This window comes from Theobroma cacao, chromosome 10, assembly GCF_000208745.1.
Source record: "Theobroma cacao cultivar B97-61/B2 chromosome 10, Criollo_cocoa_genome_V2, whole genome shotgun sequence".
Lineage (NCBI taxonomy): Eukaryota > Viridiplantae > Streptophyta > Magnoliopsida > Malvales > Malvaceae > Theobroma > Theobroma cacao.
This window is the reverse complement of record NC_030859.1, coordinates 72,529-92,399: the sequence shown is the minus strand read 5'-3', so window position 1 is coordinate 92,399 and position 19,871 is coordinate 72,529. Positions and strand designations below refer to the sequence as shown.

The 19,871-nt window shown below is 38.5% G+C and overlaps 4 protein-coding genes across 13 annotated transcripts; 2 read left to right on the top strand and 2 right to left on the bottom strand.

Moving 5' to 3' along the window:
• On the top strand, window positions 1,016–9,520 carry LOC18585709 (putative ABC transporter C family member 15). 2 transcript variants are annotated; one of them, XM_007008659.2, is made up of 11 exons: window positions 1,034–1,483; window positions 2,460–4,813; window positions 4,988–5,074; window positions 5,377–6,027; window positions 6,583–6,747; window positions 7,017–7,311; window positions 7,519–7,733; window positions 7,923–8,228; window positions 8,481–8,544; window positions 8,639–8,878; window positions 8,984–9,520. In XM_007008659.2, the coding sequence occupies exons 1-11, from the start codon at window positions 1,453–1,455 to the stop codon at window positions 9,109–9,111; spliced, it is 4,536 nt and encodes a 1,511-aa protein (XP_007008721.2). In that variant the 5' UTR covers window positions 1,034–1,452; the 3' UTR covers window positions 9,112–9,520. The 2 variants fall into 2 exon arrangements, 1 of the variants encoding a protein (XP_007008721.2); XR_001929783.1 differs by lacking the exons at window positions 8,639–8,878; window positions 8,984–9,520 and having other exon boundaries at window positions 1,016–1,483; window positions 7,569–7,733.
• LOC18585708 lies at window positions 9,828–12,208 on the top strand. 8 transcript variants are annotated; one of them, XR_001929788.1, is made up of 6 exons: window positions 9,832–10,192; window positions 10,726–10,822; window positions 11,151–11,205; window positions 11,297–11,600; window positions 11,775–11,816; window positions 11,905–12,208. XR_001929788.1 is itself a non-coding variant. In XM_018129065.1 (4 exons), the coding sequence occupies exons 1-4, from the start codon at window positions 10,061–10,063 to the stop codon at window positions 11,538–11,540; spliced, it is 528 nt and encodes a 175-aa protein (XP_017984554.1). In that variant the 5' UTR covers window positions 9,832–10,060; the 3' UTR covers window positions 11,541–11,828. The 8 variants fall into 8 exon arrangements, 1 of the variants encoding a protein (XP_017984554.1); XR_001929787.1 differs by having other exon boundaries at window positions 11,775–11,823; XR_001929785.1 differs by having other exon boundaries at window positions 11,297–11,666; window positions 11,775–11,823.
• Window positions 12,352–14,878, bottom strand: LOC18585707 (WD-40 repeat-containing protein MSI1). Its single transcript, XM_007008657.2, has 4 exons — window positions 13,831–14,878; window positions 13,342–13,466; window positions 13,063–13,158; window positions 12,352–12,818 (listed from the first exon to the last, which is right to left on the bottom strand). The coding sequence occupies exons 1-4, from the start codon at window positions 14,653–14,655 to the stop codon at window positions 12,590–12,592; spliced, it is 1,275 nt and encodes a 424-aa protein (XP_007008719.1). The 5' UTR covers window positions 14,656–14,878; the 3' UTR covers window positions 12,352–12,589.
• Window positions 15,182–19,748, bottom strand: LOC18585706 (ribose-phosphate pyrophosphokinase 1). Of its 2 annotated transcripts, none has more exons than XM_007008655.2 (9): window positions 19,266–19,748; window positions 18,974–19,153; window positions 18,595–18,843; window positions 17,895–18,038; window positions 17,356–17,523; window positions 16,841–16,910; window positions 16,574–16,655; window positions 15,789–15,948; window positions 15,182–15,452 (listed from the first exon to the last, which is right to left on the bottom strand). In XM_007008655.2, exons 1-9 carry the CDS (start codon window positions 19,356–19,358, stop codon window positions 15,414–15,416), a joined length of 1,185 nt encoding a protein of 394 aa, XP_007008717.2. In that variant the 5' UTR covers window positions 19,359–19,748; the 3' UTR covers window positions 15,182–15,413. The 2 variants fall into 2 exon arrangements, with proteins under 2 accessions (XP_007008717.2, XP_007008718.2); XM_007008656.2 differs by having other exon boundaries at window positions 18,595–18,765.

Below are 19,871 nucleotides of genomic sequence, written 5' to 3'. Positions count from 1 at the left end.
TATTGCCTAGTGCCTGCTTTAATACATAGTGCATAAAATAAAACAAACATGCGTCCATATGCCTACCCACGAAATGTTGCCTTCCCTAAGTTTCCATTTATGTTTTGTTTATGAGTATAGTATTAATTAAGTGTTGGTGTGGCTCTAATTAAGAAAAATACCTTGTTCATGCTCGTGGATTAAATTATTCCTCACATGTGGTCATTAATTTCCGGCACAACATCTATGTAATCATTCTCATTGCTAATTTCTTAATTATTAATTAGCGACCCTAAATTTCGTAGCTAAGAAACCTTTAATTAATTAATTAATATTAAATAGTTTGAAAGTAGAATATACTATTTCCCCATAATTATATGCAGAGACGACAAGGACAGGTGGAGCTCACTCCACTTGAAATGCTGAGAAAGGTAGATGGCGTCTGGTGTGTTCCAGTCTTTACAATAAGAATATTTGCGGCCCTAAGTTTAGGTTAAGACTAGCGGTAACATGAGGATTAGGATTGAAGAGACTTGCCTTGATATCAACTGCCAGTGGCAGTGGCTGTGCCGGCCAGTAGACATCCCATCCATCTTGACTAGTTGGTTCACATCAGAATCATCAGCAATTTTATTATTAAGGCATCATAATTAATCAGCACTCTTAATTTGCTTTAATCACTCTGGCGTCACAAGATCAAGATCGAGGCATGAAATAAAGAATATCCCTTGCTAAGACTCCTAATTCCATTTGACATCAACTAACGCCAAGTCTTTCATTCCAGATATATCCACCTGAAACGAGAGCACATATATATAGACGTATAACAAAGGGTCGAAATTGAAATACAAGTCAAGTTAATTAAAGCACAACTAGTGGATTACCAATTCATGATAGGATTTAAACTCACTATAATTATATCTTATCACGAAATGACAAAACAAGACATAAATCCAGACTGCTGATTTCGAAGGATTCTCCACCACGAAAAAGGCAACACAAATAATTGAAGCACCAATCTTATTCACTCCTAGTGGGGGCTCGCTTCGACTTTATTCAACTTTTCTGTTTGGGAGGAATCACTCAGCTTCCCATGCTTCTCCCACATGCTTTCCAATCATGTCACTAGAAAACATCAGCATGAGTTTAACCAACCAGCCAAAGAACCGCCGTCGCCAAGCCATCAAGTGGTATCCCCACCTTCGTTACATAAACAAATAAAATTTCCTCTTGTTTACTTACACAAATATAGCTATATATACATTCTTGTGCTCTCCGAATCTTTAATTTAATCTCTCCCCATTTTATTACATCTTCTTTGTCGACACCTCAAACTCAATATCATCTCTTAGACATGCATTAACCTGCTCTTTCAACCCTCTCATCCTGCGCTCACACCATGGAATTCATTTATCAGATACAAAGCTCAAGGGCCACTTTGGAGGTTTCAAGCTAGAAAGGGAACAAGGAACCATGGACGTGTTCACTTCATTCATTGCAACAAGTAAGTCTATATATATATCTTTTTCGTCACTTTTCCTTCATTTCTTCCTACTCCTTAGATATATATATATATAGTTGCATGGAGGCATGCGCAGATACATGCACTCCAACCCAAAGATTAAAACTTATCTTAATAATTTGCATCCAATAATTATTGGCCTTAATACCCAAACTTAGTTTGTGATGTTATCACGGTCGAAGCAAGGACATGAAATTTAGGCCGCCATGCACTATGGTTTTCCTGAGTTGAGTTTCTTGGTATTTTCTTCTTATTATTGATGGATTACTGCAATTCCTATGCGTAATATTGGCTGTGTCTTGTTGGACTTGGTTAGATTACTTCATTCTTTGCAATATGAAAATTTTGTTTTGCCTTCTTAACTCAAACTTCTCCATATTGATTATCTTTCCCTAGTGGTTTCAGCGCTTTTTCGCTACTTCTTTTAATGTACCTGGAAAAAGACAAAAAAAAAAAAAAAGGATGAAAGTAGAGAATTAATGCACATTAAAGAAGTAGTAGTGCCTTGTTAATTATAAACTGTTTAGTGGCAATATTAGAATATATCAACACACGTCTTCCTTGATGACAAACTAAAACTTCTTTGTAAGTTGTTTATGAGCCCACAACCAGGCTTTCAACACTCCATCAAACACCCATTCTCCCTTTTCCCGGCTCTTATTTTCCCTACTGCATTTCTTTTCCCTAAGAAAGGATGGGACAGATAAAAACGTTTCTACTGAATGGATTATACGTACGCTAATTTTCCCAAAAAAAAAAAAGATTATACGTTCATTACGAATTGTCCTCAATATTCACCGGAATATATAGCAAATGGCAATGTCATATGATGGGCTTTCAAAACATAACGTCATGCTAGAGGCAGCAATATGCACTTATTTGCCGTCATATTTACAAGCAATAGCTAGCCTCTACTAAAACATTGCTTAACCTGGCGCTATTTTCTGATGCCTGACAGACTCGAAGTTTCTTCAGTTCCCAGAGACATGGATGCACCTAAAATCACCTTGTTTCTGGGAGGAGGTCAGCGTAATTATGCAACTTGGCTTCATTGTAATCGCATTGCTTCATTTTGTTCAAAAAAGTGTGGCTCTGATGCTCAAACACAGCAGGAAGGTTGCAAATCAAGCGGCAAAAAATTACCCCATTGGTGCAAAAGTCAGCTTTTGTTATATAGCCAGTATAGTGTGCTCCACTTTAATGCTGAGCATTCATTTCATAAAGCTACTGATGCTGCTAAATAGTATGAATGACACCCATTGCAACTCCATACTTCAAGCTTACTCATCAGAGATCATGCAACTGATGTCATGGGCAGTAACATTAATTGCAGTATGCAAGATTCCAAACAAAGGGCACATTAGATTTCCTTGGATTCTAAGAGCATGGTGGGTTTGCAGCTTCTTGTTGTCCATTATCTGCACAGTTCTTGATACCTACTCAAGAACTGCAGAACATGGCCATCTTAAAATGCGAGATTATGCAGACTTTATCGGTCTCCTTGCATCCTTTCTCTTACTGGTTATATCAATCCGCGGGAAGACGGGTCTAGTCTTTATTGACTCCAACAACATTGCTGAGCCACTTCTCACAGGAAAAACTGATAAACATTCGAAACAGGAAAGGGAATCCCCATATGGAAGAGCAACTCTTCTTCAACTCATTACCTTTTCTTGGCTCAATCCATTGTTCTCTGTAGGGGTCAAGAAACCCCTAGAACAGGATGAGATCCCAGACGTTGATGTTAAGGACTCTGCTGAATTTGTCTCCTTTGCCTTTGACCAGAATCTAAAACAAATTAGGGAGAAAGATGGTGCGGCAAACCCTTCTATATACAAAGCAATATTTCTGTTCATCAGGAAAAAGGCAGCAATTAATGCATTGTTTGCAGTAATAAGTGCAGGAGCATCATATGTTGGTCCATATCTGATTGATGACTTTGTTAGCTTCCTAGCTGAGAAAAAAACCAGGAACTTAGAAAGTGGATACCTTCTTGCACTAGCCTTTCTAGGTGCCAAGATGGTTGAGACAATAGCACAAAGGCAATGGATCTTTGGAGCCCGCCAGTTAGGTCTTCGGCTCAGAGCTGCTCTAATATCTCATATATACAAGAAGGGCCTAGTTTTGTCCAGTCAGTCTCGGCAAAGCCACACGAGTGGAGAGATCATCAACTATATGAGTGTAGATATCCAAAGAATCACAGACTTCATCTGGTACTTAAATATTATATGGATGTTGCCTATACAAATTTCATTAGCAATCTGCATTTTGCACACGAGTCTAGGTTTGGGGTCGTTAGCTGCATTAGCTGCAACTTTAATAGTCATGTCTTGCAACATACCTATCACAAGAATCCAGAAAAGGTACCAATCTAAGATCATGGATGCGAAGGATAACAGGATGAAGGCTACTGCAGAAGTTCTGCGAAACATGAAGACTATAAAACTTCAAGCATGGGACAGTCAGTTCCTCCAGAAGCTAAAGAGTTTGAGGAAGATAGAGTATGAATGGTTATGGAAATCACTAAGATTGGCAGCAATTTCAGCTTTCATTTTCTGGGGATCACCAACGTTTATCTCTGTAGTAACTTTTGGGGCGTGTATGCTGATGGGGATTCAACTCACAGCTGGCAGAGTATTGTCTGCACTGGCTACTTTCCGAATGTTACAAGACCCTATATTCAATTTACCTGATCTACTCTCAGTTATAGCACAGGGGAAAGTTTCCGCAGATAGAGTTGCTTCCTACCTCCAGGAAGAAGAAATACAGCAGGATGCCATTAAGTACGTTCCCAAAGATCAAACAGAGTTTGAAGTGGAAATTGATAATGGAAAATTCAGCTGGGACCCTGAGTCAGGCAACCCAACCCTTGATGGGGTGCAACTAAAAGTGAAGAGAGGGATGAAGGTGGCAATATGTGGGACTGTAGGGTCAGGCAAGTCTAGCTTGCTTTCATGCATTCTAGGAGAAATACAGAAATTGTCAGGAACCATAAAGATTAGTGGTACAAAGGCTTATGTTCCTCAGTCGCCATGGATATTGACAGGGAATATCAGGGAGAACATTTTATTTGGGAATCCTTATGACTATAACAAATATGACAGAACAGTTAAAGCATGTGCTTTGACAAAGGACTTGGAGCTATTTTCTTGTGGTGATTTAACAGAGATTGGAGAAAGAGGGATTAATATGAGTGGAGGACAGAAGCAAAGGATACAAATTGCCCGTGCAGTCTACCAGGATGCTGATATATATTTACTTGATGACCCATTCAGTGCCGTGGATGCTCATACAGGCACACAGCTCTTCGAGGTAAATAATGTAGATTCTGACTTGGTGTCCTTGAGGAGGAAAGGTGTGGGGGCAGCATACCAGAGAATAAGTTTATATCATGAATCTTAAAAATTATACTTTTTATATTCCTATGGCTACCTTTTCTCAACTATTAAAAAACCTTTTAAGACCAGTTATCTTTTAACTTGGCAGGATTGCTTGATGGGAATTCTCAAGGACAAGACTACACTTTATGTTACCCACCAAGTTGAGTTTCTGCCAGCAGCGGACATCATTCTGGTAAGCAAGATACTCAAATTTCTCGAGTCATTTCAAAAGAATAAATCCGTAGTCCATTGAGAATAATTAACCAGACTTACTGTGTTCTATTTTAATGGTACGAATTAATTTTTTATCGATTAAAACAATTTAAAGAGGAAAGCAAGGTTTGTACCTAGATTACGTCTAATCATGGTACTTGGAATAACTGAACTTTCAAAAAGTTGAAGATTTTGGCACAAAGTTGAAGAGTGTCAACTCTATGTTTCTGCACATATATAGTTTATACATTTATAACTGACATCTATGATCTATCTCAACAGGTGATGCAAAATGGAAGAATTGCACAAGCAGGCACATTTGAAGAGCTTCTAAAGCAAAATATAGGATTTGAAGTTTTAGTTGGTGCCCATAGCAAAGCACTACAATCTGTTCTGACAGTTGAAAATTCCAGTAGAATATCCCAAGATCCGCCAACTGATGGTGAATCCAACACAGATTCGACTTCAAACGCCCAACTGCTACAAACGCAGCAAGGCTCAGAGCATAACCTTCCTCTAGAGATAACAGAAAATGGAGGAAAACTCGTGCAGGATGAAGAGAGGGAGAAAGGAAGCATTGGAAAAGAAGTTTACTGGTCCTATTTAACCACTGTGAAAGGTGGACTTCTGATTCCAATAATACTGGTGGCACAGTCATCATTCCAAGTATTACAGATAGCAAGTAACTACTGGATGGCATGGGCTTCTCCTCCTACGAGTGAAACAGAGCCTACGTTTGGGATGAACTTTATATTACTTGTTTATTCACTACTTGCCGTTGGAAGTTCACTCTGTGTCTTGGTGCGAGCCATGGTAGTGGCAGTAGCAGGACTCTGGACAGCACAGAAGCTTTTCATTAACATGCTGCACAGTATTCTCCGTGCTCCAATGGCATTTTTTGATTCAACGCCAGCTGGAAGAATCTTAAATCGGGTGAGTGGCATATAGAGCTAAGCAAATTTTCTCTGATCTCAATTACAGAAGTATGTAGGTAACAGACACCGGGTAGATCATTACCCAATTCATCATAGTTCTTGATGCAAAATGCAAGTTCTCTTTCATTCCCTCCTTCATCCTAATAGGTCATTAGGGGTGAAGCAATTCCTAGCCATTATCTTCAATTCAATTCCCAACACCTCATGGACCACAGCTTATGGGAGAAGAAACTCTACAAAGATGGTGTCATATCGAATGACTCTAATCTCCAAACGCTATAAGTCTAAATTTTAATTCATAAATGATCAGATCTCTGAAAATAGAAATGCCTAAAGGTATTAGATATAATAAGATAGCCTGAAAATGTAATTAAATGGGCAGCTAAATGTCTGTAAATTAGTAATTGCACTTGTACTAACGGGTAAACTCAACCTTCTACGGGCGTAGGAGCTTAATAGAAACAGATCATTTATTTATTGAAAATTAGCCACAGATCATTTATATATGATTGCATTACGAAGACTCATGGTCTTTAAGTTGTTTTATTTCCAGGCATCTACTGATCAGAGTGTACTAGACTTGGAAATGGCAACCAAATTAGGCTGGTGTGCTTTTTCAATAATACAGATTCTTGGGACCATAGCAGTGATGTCGCAGGTCGCATGGGAAGTGTTTGTCATCTTCATTCCAGTAACTGCAATCTGCATATGGTACCAAGTAAGTGACAGTTCAAATTCGTTACTAATCTACCTGGAGATGATTAGATAGGTATGCCACGCAGAAAGAAAAACCAAGTTTGAGTTAGTGTTAATATAGAAAATAGAGTTCCTGTTTATTTGTAATGTTTTTTTAGGGACAGATTAATTTCAGAGAAAATCAGAAAAATGCTAAAGCAAATGCCATATTCCATGCAAAAAATCGACTATTGCCAACTGCCCTGAAAAAAGAATAGCTTTACCAATTCATCTTATGCATAACTGTTTCAGCAATATTACATACCAACAGCAAGAGAACTGGCCCGCTTAGCAGGAATACAAAGAGCTCCTATCCTCCACCACTTTGCAGAATCACTAGCTGGTGCAGCAACAATCCGTGCATTTGATCAAGAAAACCGTTTTATTGATGCAAATCTTGGCCTTATTGACAACCATTCGAGGCCATGGTTTCATAATGTCTCAGCAATGGAATGGCTTTCTTTCAGACTAAATCTACTGTCCAATTTTGTATTTGCCTTCTCATTGGTTGTGCTGGTCACGCTCCCCGAAGGAATCATCAATCCAAGTAAGTATGATATGTTCTAATACCCTGTTTACTTTCTGGGAGAATTGATGTTCGTACATAGAATAGATATTCACGCATGTTAATGTAGAGATATTTCCAAATTACGTTATTTACGAGTCACCTAATACTTAAGTTATAACAAGAATTGCATCTTCTATGAAAAAAAGATGAGCACTGAACTAAAATTAAGCAAATTTTTTCCAACAGGCATCGCAGGACTGGCAGTTACATATGGAATAAACTTGAATGTTTTGCAGGCGTCAGTAATATGGAACATATGCAATGCAGAAAACAAGATGATCTCAGTAGAAAGAATTCTTCAGTACTCAAACTTAGCTAGCGAATCAGCCCTCGAGATTGAAGAGTGCAGACCACCTAACAACTGGCCAGAAGTTGGAACAATTTGCTTCAGAAATTTGCAGGTGCGGTCAGCAGGGTTGTAAAGCATAATAAATTTGCCTCGCAAATGTTAACAACCGGTTCAATCAAATCTGTTCTGAACTTGTTTCTTAATGAACCTACGTTTACTGCCACTGCAAGTTTTTTCCTCTCACGCGCCCTAAGTCTGCAGGAAAGTGGAGATGCATAGACTAATTTTGTCCGTCTTGCAGATCCGTTATGCTGAGCATCTTCCATCTGTCCTAAAAAATATTAGCTGCACATTTCCTGGAAGAAAGAAGATTGGTGTTGTGGGAAGGACAGGAAGTGGGAAATCAACACTAATACAGGCTATTTTCAGGATTGTTGAGCCCAGAGAAGGGAGCATCATAATAGACAATGTGGATATCAGTAAGATAGGCCTTCATGACTTGAGATCAAGACTTAGCATCATTCCACAGGACCCAACAATGTTTGAGGGAACCGTTCGAGGGAACCTTGACCCTCTAGTGCAATATTCAGACAATGAAGTATGGGAGGTAACTGATCTTCACAAACATATCCTTAAAGTGAATTATGGAACTAAATATTTTTCTTACCAAGAACCCAGCTTTACTTGTGAGGTAGACAACAGAAAATACACAATATATAGAGTGCCCTGCATGCAAAGTTTTCATACAAAGGTGGCGCAATGCTACTGCCACGATCTTTCCTGGGTATCACGATTTGTTAGTAATACAAAAATACTCATTTAAAATTATAACCATGGACCTAACACCCCAATATTTCAGGCTCTCGATAAATGCCAACTTGGTGAACTAGTGCGTGCAAAGCAAGAAAAGTTGGATGCCACAGGTCAGGTTCATAAACTTGAGCAAGAATACATAGTTTGATCGTATTTCGCTGCTAACCTGCTAGCGAAAGCTACTAATTAAAATGCCTCCAACAGTGGTTGAAAATGGGGAAAACTGGAGCGTGGGCCAAAGGCAGTTATTCTGTCTTGGAAGGGCATTGCTAAAGAAAAGCAGCGTTCTTGTACTGGATGAAGCTACAGCATCAGTTGATTCCGCAACTGATGGAGTGATACAGAAGATTATTAGTCAAGAGTTCAAAGATCGGACTGTCGTGACAATAGCTCACAGAATCCACACGGTAATAGAAAGCGATCTTGTTTTGGTTCTAAGTGATGGTAAGTATGGATGAACAAATATTTGTCTGCATACAAATTAAGACATGACATAAGCAAAGTAGAATGATTAGAAAAGAAACTGAATCTCTCTTTTGTTAACTGCAGGAAGAGTTGCAGAGTTTGACACGCCTGCAAAGCTATTAGAAAGAGAGGATTCATTCTTCTCTAAGCTTATAAAGGAGTACTCCATGCGATCAAAGTCCCTCAACAGCTTAGCAAATCTGCACATCTAGATCCTGCATCTGCTTCTGGGAATCATAAAACATTTGAAATTGAATGGTGCAAGGGAGATGATATAGTAGCGAATGAATCCCCCTATAAAAGATGTTTGAATGATCATTCTGCATAATAAAGGAGACAGAAATGAATCCCCCGATCGTAGTAGTATCTAACTATCTATGTTGGTAACTAGTAACGTAGGAAAAAAGAAAGAGTCAAACCGGTAGCCCCCTAGTCATGAAATCGTTATCCTGATATCCTAGGTAGCATCTACGAGACTTTCAAACACTACTTGTGATGGGAGAAGAAGATCTGTCCGAAGCCAAGATTAAATTATTGATGATGTATAAGGTAATCAACTTAGCATTATGGCAAATAAAAAAGATGAATGAGAATTCTTGCCTAGCCTACCATATTGAAGAATTCTTTCCTTCTTTTTTTTTTCTAGTTACCTCGATCAGCACTGACTAAAAATTGTTGAGAAAAAGAACTTTTTAACGTGTATCAGTTGATATTCATGACTAATACTCTGACAAAAAGGGTTACTAGTACTATGCCATTTGAAAATCGACTAGAAGGTTGAAAAGAAAGAAAAAAAAAAACCATGGGTAAATCACTTTAATCTTGTAATTGGTTGAAAGCAAGGAAGGAAAGAGACAGAAATCAACACCCAATTCAATCCCATTGCAAGCTTAATAGGAATAATAATTGATCATCATCCTCCATATTCCCATTTAGCAATTTTATAATGGAAGTTGTACATGTTTAGTTCAGGAAGAAGATGGAGAGGAGATTTTAATGCCATCTACTACTACAGCACAGCCAGTCACAAGGATATAAAATAGTAGAAGTTGAAAAATTAGGGGAAATTAATACTAGTGGGGCGGGGCCCGACCTACTAAAGTAAATGTTATTTCCGAGTTGTGGTCTATAGCCTGCGAAGAAGGAAAGCTGCATAATTGAATGTCGATGGCGGTGGCGTCGGCGGCAAGCCTGCTCACAGCTGTCCGATTGGAGAGTTGGAAGTCCAACGGTGGTGTTCCTGCTCGTCCTCGTCTCTCACTCGCTAAGCCCACTTGGATCATCAGAACTGAGGCAAAGCCCTTTTCTTTTTCTTTTTCTTTTCCCAGTCTTTCAATTTTCCATTTCCCTGGACAACCAAACCAACCACACCAAGCTTATCTTTTTCTGCGGCAAAACAAAATTGTAGTTTTGGGCTCCAAAAGTTTCTAATTTCTCTTGGATTTCTTGAAAAGCAAAAGATATACTAACTATGTTTTAGTATTTCTGCTCATGTTCTTTGTAGTTCTTGTTCAAACCCTCATGTCCATAGTTGATTCTATTATGCTGAAATTTACCGCCAATGAAGAACTTTTCATGCTTGTATTGTAATTCTTGTGCTAAATGCATTAGGGTTTTATAACCATGAGCTATACTTCCAAATTTCTTATAATCGGTAGCAACTAAACTTTGGAACAAAAACAATATAACATATCTCATCAGTTTAAAAAGGATTTGTTTTATCTGCAACCTAAATGCCATCAAACTAAAATTTACGTTTCTATGAATTGAGGAAAAATTGGAAGTGATTGGGGTTGTTTCCATTCATTCAATTCTTGTTTGTGCAGTCTAATGTTCGGCGAGAGAGAGTGAAGAAGCCTAATCCACCATGTGTTGTCTGCCAGGGAAGCGGAAGAGTTGATTGCCAATATTGTTATGGAAGAGGTCTCTCTTCCCTCCTATATGATATCTGGGAACGATTAGTGTTAAAACTGCCATTTTAGACTTTCAAAACTCATGCAGTCTTGATGCCAATCATAGATACAAGACTTTTTTTTTTTTTCTTGGGGGGTGGGGATGTGGGGGTGGATTATAACTTAAAAGGTTTAGGCTTCTTGGATCAATTCTACTTGTTTTTTTTTTCTTGTATGCCCTTTTGGGGAGGCTGTAAATTTTTGCTTTCTACCTTTTTCTGCCACTACTTGTATTGGTTTTTAGCAGTATTCAGCTCTTTGGTTATAGCTTATGGTACTGTTGTGTTGTGATATTGTAGGAAGGACAAATCATGTTCATCTAGAGATGCTTCCCAAAGGAGAATGGCCAAAATGGTGAGGTATCAAAATAAACATCATTCCTAAGTAAGCCGCAATATTCACTGGTAGTGGTGTTCCAATCAACTTCTTTTGATCACTTCTGCAGGTGCAGGACTTGTGGTGGCAGTGGCCTCAGCTACTGCTCCCGATGCCTTGGAACTGGGGAATACAGGTATATAATGGGCTTCCATTTCATGAAGAGAGATGATGATCACACCCAAGATAACAAGTATCAGATTCAAGGTGACCATGGTTCACAGAGTGCAGCAGACCGACTGCTTCATCATGAGCAGAACAATTCAGATGATGAGATAGAAAGAGCTGGTGGAAACATGGATATAACAGCATGATGAGACTTCCATACTGAATTTCTCTTACTGAAGGAGACTCCATGTTTTGTAACCCAAGAGGTGATTAAACCTAAACGTGCGTCTGAAATTCTACTTAGATGGGATGGGAACCATAAATTCCAAAAGGTGCAAGTTCTGTATATTCATATTGAGCACAAGTGTTACAGGCTTAAAGAATTTGGGATAAAACATTGCTAGTATCATAGATGTTAAACAAGTTGATACTCCTTGCAGATTTTGATGCAATGAGATTGCGGCCTCTAGGCAGTAAACCTGGTGTGTAGTAAAGACCGTTCCCTCCTCTGCTTCCCTTTCTCCTTCTCTTTAATAATTGCATCCAAAGGAGAATTATTTGTCTTTTCAGGGTTTTGGTTTGGAGCTGGACAGCAGGAAGCAATGGGAAGTCTTGCAAAGTTAAAGACCAAAGTGAGGCTAAAATGAAATGAGCCACATGATTAGGCCGGTTGGAGGAAAGAATTAGTGACGGACTACTACGAGACAGTAGCTTTTAGTACAAATGAAGACCAAACCTGGGTTTGGTTTCTGCATCACCATGTCAACGAGTGAGAAAGGGCAGGGAACGGGCGGAAAATCCTGTATATCCGTAGGTCTCAGTCTGAGACTTGCATATGAAACGAATCAATCTCCGTTTGTTTCTTCATCTTTTACTTCTCGACAAGTTTCTAACAAAAATAAATGTATTTTACATTTTAATCCATTTACTTTTTTTGCTTTTTTACTTCCAAAACTAGAAATAAGTAACAAAAACATTAATCAATCAGAACTTTAGCTATTTACTAAACGTGGGAAATATAGAGAATGAAAGAAGATAGCTCTGAAATAAACAGTTAAATACAATGCATGTATTGTAGTAACAGTTACAGTTCAGCAGATGTGATCACATCACCAACTCAACACAAAGGAGTTAAAAGAGTTGAAAGCGGGTTGGGTACACCATTTCTAACTATGAAACATAAAAAAACAAGCTAAATTTACTCCTAAATTTGTCAACCTCCTATGGCTCCCCTCAAGTTGGGAGAAAAAACCATTTAAGAACCTTTGGTGGATTCATCTCCTGGTATGTCATCCTCATCATGGTAAATATTCTCTGCCATCTGCCATATTTGAAGAATGTTATCTTCAGCTACACTAGCAATAACCCAATCTTCACATGGGTTCCACGAAAAATCAGAAATTTTACTGGTGTGACCCCCATGAATGAAGAGCAACTCAGGTGGACCGTCTTCAGCATCCTCTGGTGTCTGTTCTTCATCAATCCTGCAAAAGAAGATTCAAATGATCATAACATATAGTATTAATGCCAGAGAGGCCATTGCATATTGTTGCATAAAAAGAAAATAAGTAGGTAATCCAGTCAGTTTTATTGAGACAAAACTAAACATGAAATGTAATGTACAGAGTTCCTTTCTACTTTCTGTTTTTCTCTCTCTTTGCTTAGAAACTATACTAAAGGTTACATTCACTTGGAAAACGAAATACAATTTGGCAACAAAGTACTCACCTGCTAAGATCCCACACCATGAGCCTTCTACCAAGACAACAGGATGCTAAGATTGTCTCATTCTTTGGATTCCACCCAACTTGGAAAACCTCCTCCCTGTTGCACACCATTGCAAAAATAACTTCATGAGACAGAAAGATAAACACTTCCTGATTGGTTATAAACATATATATCTCCAAGAATTGCACCAATGCATTAAGTATCCAAAAAGAGAGAAAACAAGAATATTTCACAAATCCACAATAGTAACAATAATATGTCTTGGGTAGAATTTCTTACTTGTGGCTATCAAAGGTGTGGAGTGCCGTACTGATCTTGCGGAGATCAAATAACTTAACCGTCTTATCAGTAGAACCCGTGGCCACAACCCACTCATTAAAGGGATTGAAAGCTAAGCAGTTAACCTGATAACATGAAAATAATAACATTAAACTACAGAAGGTATACAAACTTGCCATAAAATATTGAAAATTAGCAACTTGTTAGCATTTCCAATCAACAAAAGCCAAATTATTGGAGCATGTATAAATTCAATTCATTACTCTATTTGAATTATGACTAAACAAGCAGCAGCAATTGAAGCCAGAACAGAATTGTACTAAAATAGCACCGACAAATGAAGCAAGAAGCGAAAGTAATATTCAACCTAACTAAACAGAAAGAAAAGAATTCAGCTAATGCACAATTGTTTAGTGAAAACAGTTGAATTTTCTTTACATAAATTACATACATAGAATATAAAAGAAGATAAATTTGATTGATAGGCACCTCACTCTGGTGAGCAACTACGGACTGGATAGGCTTGGTGACAGATGGGGTTCGCAGGTCCCAAATAAGTAGGTATTGGTCATCCCCAACGGAACCAAATAAATACTCATGTCTGAGATGCCAGGCAACGTCTTCAACGACGCCCTCGTGGACCTTGAAGATCTGCGTAGCATCAAGAGACTTGTTCTTGGGAGTGGCGTTGATGTCCCATAAACAAATCTGAGCATCATCAGACCCACTAAGCAAATGGCCTTGCTTGAACTTACTCCAGGACAGCCCATACCCCTCAGTGCTATGGCCCCGGAGCCTCAAATCAGGACTGCATGCCCCATCCAAAGGTGGCTTGGACGGATGCTTGCTGTAGTCGAACACAAAAACCTCAGCGCTGACGGTCTTGGTGGCTATAATAAAAGGATTCTGGGGCATATAACGAGCCCTATTGACCTCCCCTTCGTGATTGATCTGCTGAATAATTTGGACCTTGCCGCTGGCGCATCCGAAGCCACCGAGATCGGAGCGGTCGTGGTCGTAGTGGCGAGCGTCGTTCTCAGAGTCCTGGAGGGGGAGCTGGACCTGGGCCAGCATGAGGTAATTGGGCTCGTTTTCAGAGGTGTGGGTGCCCAAGATCATCTTTTGAACGGAGTAGTCCTTGCCGGGAGGCTCGTCGCGGTCGGGAAGCCATTCGACGGTGAGAGAGGGCCACTCAAGGGCGTGTGTAATGACCAGATCGTAGAGGAAAGGAGTGTTCTTTTTCCAAATCTTGTACTCTTCGTTGATCAGCCTCTCCTCAATCTCTCCACGCATTTCTTCCTCGTCCTTTCCCATCTCTCATTCAATTGCGTCGGGGAATGCTAGGGTTCTTATCTTTTGGGTTGGTTTGGGTTCCCACTGGCAACTTCCCGCCAAGGGGTTTGATTTGGGAGCCAACTTACGAGACAGAATTCCTGAAACCCTAGCCTAGCAGGTTTTCAAACCAGTCCTAATAATTATACTTTTTATTTTATACCGTACCTGATGGATACCTCCTTCCTCCTGCCTTTACTTTACACTAGGGGTTTTTCTTTTTTTTTTTTTTTTGAGTTAGAATTATTTTATGATTATTTGGCCAATGCCCTTACAAAGTCACAAAATTAATACATATTCATTAATTTTTTTTATCCCTAAAGATAAAAGCAAGCTCCATGTGCTGAATTGTGTTGATAAGATGACATGATAATGGGTCAAGGATGAGGCAATACTATTTTTGACGAGTATTTCTGTTGGAAAGGATTAGAGGAGGCCATTGCTACCGCAGTGGCTCCCACGCAATTACATTGTCAATGGAGATGAGGTTGGGTGCAACAGCAGCAGGTATTCACAATCCTATTACTATTAACGTTATAAAAGTCAATTATTTTTATTACCCCTTTTTTTTAACCAAATTGAACTATTTACAAAAACATAACAAGGAAAAGGAAACGAGAATAATGAGATCCCACAAAATGAAACGCGAAAAACACACTCCTTGCTCCAAATGACCAAGTGTGGATCAAAAGAGACTACCCCTCTGCACCAGATAGACAATGATTCCCAGGCAACTCTCATCAATCAATGCCCAATGTTGAATAGGGTTCGAACCCTCCCTGCCAATCACAATGAGATCAAATTAATAAACTCTCCCTACTCCACATTGCCCAAACTAGATAAAAATCAGAATTAAAACCCCCTGATTAGGTGAAATCTATGAAAGATCATAACTTTCTAACAATCCCTCTGCCTATCTTTAGAAATATAATCTATGATGCAGCAGATCCCGGAAACATAAATGCATCAAAGCTCATAAAGAACAAGAAAAAAAAAACATATTTGCAACTAATCAACACCTCATGAACTAAGGCAGAGATGAAATAATCTCATTTTTCTACTTTCCTAGAAAAAACAAATTTAGTTGCCGATCATTATTAAAATGATTCACTCACAGAGCAGTCATCATGAACACGCCATATTGTCTCTCCCAGAAGGTTCGCCACAGAGAGAACTGTCAACTGAGGAAAATAGTTCTGCTCATACACTGGTATGGTGTTTGTTATGATTACTTCTTGGAAAAGACCACTTGACAACCTCTCTATTGCTGGAGGACTGTGTAACCATACAAACAAACGGATGAGTATGATGAGCATTTAATAGTACCATTGGATATAGCAGTCTTTATCAAAGATACACATACAACAGAATGCAGTAAAACAATGTCTTATGTCTTCACCTACAAGGCTTTTGCAATGAGTACAAAAAAGCAACCAATATCACCCTCTGTGGAGAGCATATAGGTACTTGTGATCTCCAACAGTCAGTCGGATTTCATTGTGATAAATGCATGCGAAGGAACTCAGAATGGAAGTCATTCAGTACTTTTAACAGCCTGGTGCCAGATTTATTCCAGACACTCAGTTAGACTTCTATTACTGTCAAAAAAGATAATCACTTCTTTTAACATTTGGTTGCTTGAGCATCAATTGCCTTCATAGCATTTCAAACAAAGTTCATTAATAAATAGCAAACTTTAACAGTTTTGAGGGGAACTAACTTCCTAAAACAGCTACAAGAGCATTCAGGATAAACTCAAACTTTTAAGATATGCGGAAACCCCTGCACAAGGTGAAATTGCTCAAATATGTAATTATAAGGAAACAACTTCTGCTGACCAGATTTTCACGCTATGCTATAGAACTACCAAGCATCCATGAGCCATTAACAATCCAGATACCTAAAGACGGCATGCGTACTGCATGCATACACTTCCCGTGCCCCTTCTTGATGCAATAGAGCTGCACCTTTGGCAATTGTCCCTGTGAAGCCCACAACCCAATAATTAACATTTACTAAGGAATCAATAACTACCATTCACATGTTAACACTAGATAAAGCAGAAAATATAATATAGCATGGCCGATATATCCTGATTCTAGGACACAACAAATTATCATCTGAATCACATTTTTCCCAAAAGATAAAGAGATAATACATAACTCACCAGCCGTGTCAATCATGTCATCCACCATAACTGCTACCTTTCCTTTCACATCACCAATTAAATTCATCACCTACAAGATAATAGTTGTAAGTCGAGTTCAAATTGAGAATACATAGTATTACTTTACAGATGAAAATGGGTGATGAGAAAGAGTGGAAGAAATAAAAGGATCAAGCATGAGAATGGAGTAGACATTGGAATAGAAGAGTGTTATTTAATCAGTTTTAAATAATTTTCCATGTACATAGCCAGTGCACAGCCACTACATTACATGATTTCAATTAGTTAATATCTATCATCTGTTGAAATGATATTAACCTGCCTTACACCCTCTATATTACTCTCTACTCTGTTTCTTTTGAGTTCATGATTATTCACATTTCTATCCATCACGTTCTTTTCACCCCAAACATTGAAATCTTGATCAATCAAGACATATTCGAAAAAGAGAAACGATATCCTGTCTTATCCAAATAGGAAGCATAACACCACACCCAAAATGAAGTAGATCTCACCTCTGCAACATTATGCCCATGACGCCTTTTATCAACAATTGCAAGAGGTGCATCGGATAATTTTTTGGCAAAAGCACGAGCTCTGGCAACACCACCAACATCCGGTGAGACTACAACCAAATCATCAGAACATATTGTCTTGCTAGCAAGATAATCAAGAATCACAGGCTGGAATTGCAGAGAGAAATATTCATAATGAGCAAAAAGTTTATATAGTAAATGTTGCTGACACAGAATAGACCAGTATGCAAGAGGAGCTGATAGAGCATGGATAAAGCTATTGCAGCAACAATTCATAAGTTAATGTCAAAAACAAAATATGAATATAAAGCAACTGATAATGGGAAGATTATATTTTAAGCTTTTCTTAAGTACTAAAGTAATTCGAAATAACTTCTAATTCAGATTTTTTATTTGAAAAGTAATTCTAATTCAGATTCTTGTACCATACTCCAATATTTGTGCTTAATGCTTATATGTAATATTGATTTATTACCTCTAAAAACAAAATATTGAAGGGATATATATAAGGGAATTACCTGACCATAAACATGATCCACAGGGATATCAAAGTAACCCATGGATTGCCCAGAATGAAGATCACAAGCAAGAACACGGTTTGCACCAGCTTCAGTAATCAAATTTGCTACGAGTTTGGCAGCAATAGATTCACGCCCTTGAGTCTGGAAGAACAGTGGACAAACATAACCATTCAAGCAATATTTATGTGTTCAATGAAGAACGCATGTGCAGAATATAGTTATTATTTCAGTTGTCCCTTTGCCATATTTAAGACCTCTAAAGCTTCATACTTGGCAACAGTATCCTTTCTTTTCTTTTTTGCTTCTCTAAATCCAGGGACTTCATGGTTTTAATGGATATTTGGAAATTCTAAAAAGCCAACGTTTTGAACCTGAAGAATTAAATTCCAAGGGAAATAATTCAACTAAATCCATTTCATACTTCAATTAGCTTGTTTGGAATGAATATAAATCAAGAGAATTAGATTAACTTCCCTCACTTAGAACAATGCAAAAGGACATAGATTCAACGTTTTAAAGCCAACAATAAAGAGAATTTTATCACATGAATGAAATGATTCCAAGAAATGGAATTAACAATACTTCAACCGGATATTTGGAACTAAATTCCATTTGATCAAGCATTCCAGAAGTATTGAAAGCAAGCAAAAGATTGCAGCAAAATTCTAATAATTGTGCATAGTTGGGGAAGAGATACCTTTCTATCAGCCCTGGCATAGCCAAAATAGGGAATGACAGCAGTAATATTCTTAGCAGAAGCCCTTCGACAAGCATCAACCATAATGAGAAGCTCCATAAGATTCTCATTGGCAGGAGGACATGTGGGTTGCACCAGGTACACATCACACCCTCTTACACTGTCCTGCAACTGCACATAAATCTCACCATCAGCAAAACGCTTTATCTTGATTTTCCCAAGCTCCAGACCCATATAGCACGCGATTTCCTATCCAATACAGAAATAGAAATATCAAAAATTACACAAACATAAAAGGATTATAGATTTAAGATAGCCAAACAATATGAAAGAAAGTTTTTTAAAAGTATATTATCATATAGCATAACAAAATCAAAACCTGAGCTAGAGCAGGGTTAGCAGTGCCAGAAAATATACGGAGCCTTGTATCGTTTTTGTTGATAGACCTTTCCAAATGGGAATTTGAAGACAAAAAGGTGGGCAATGCAGGGTCTGTGGTGAGGAGAGGAAAGAAAGGCTTTCCATTGTCGAACTTCAACGGCTCGACCACATTACATCTCTAAAACACCGCAAACAAAAAGCCCAGGATTTAGCTTAGCTGGATATTCATAACAAATTCAAAGAGAAAAAGGATTTGAATTAACAGCAAAGAAAAGAAAAAGGGAACTCACGAAGCGGTGTCGGAGAGGGAAGCGAGGGTGAGCCTTGAAGAGAGTAGCGGGAGAGAGTGATGAAGTGGGAGTGCAGAGCAGAGATGAGGCCATGCATTCAACTGGTTTCTGGTCTTTTTTTAGGGTTTCAGATGCTTCTCTTCATCTTCTATTCAACTGTCGACTGTTCCTGTTGTTGTGGGTGTTGTTCAAGTGCTCGGTAGAGGCTTAATAGTAATACTAGGACCTAGAAGATATTTTGGTTTTGGTAGGCATTTGAACTGGAACCCAAAAAACAAATAAAAAAAAAAGAAAAAGAAAGGTCCCTTTCTTTTCACAAACAAAACATTTAACAAATCCCCGAGCCATCTACGTCTTCACTCTTGATTTTGCAAAGGAAAGCTGTCAAAGATTTATTTACGGGTTCAGAGAGCATGTATGAGTGCAACGAGCTCAGCACATGTTTTAATAAGCATTATTTCTTTCCCCTTATTTTCCTATCCTGTGTAAAGATTCTTTCTTTGGGTACAAACTGTGTCAAGAACCAAGACTATGACCCCCTTCAAATCAATCAAGTTTCTGATTTTCCCTTTTGTTTTTCCTTTCCTCTATCATACATCTAACAAA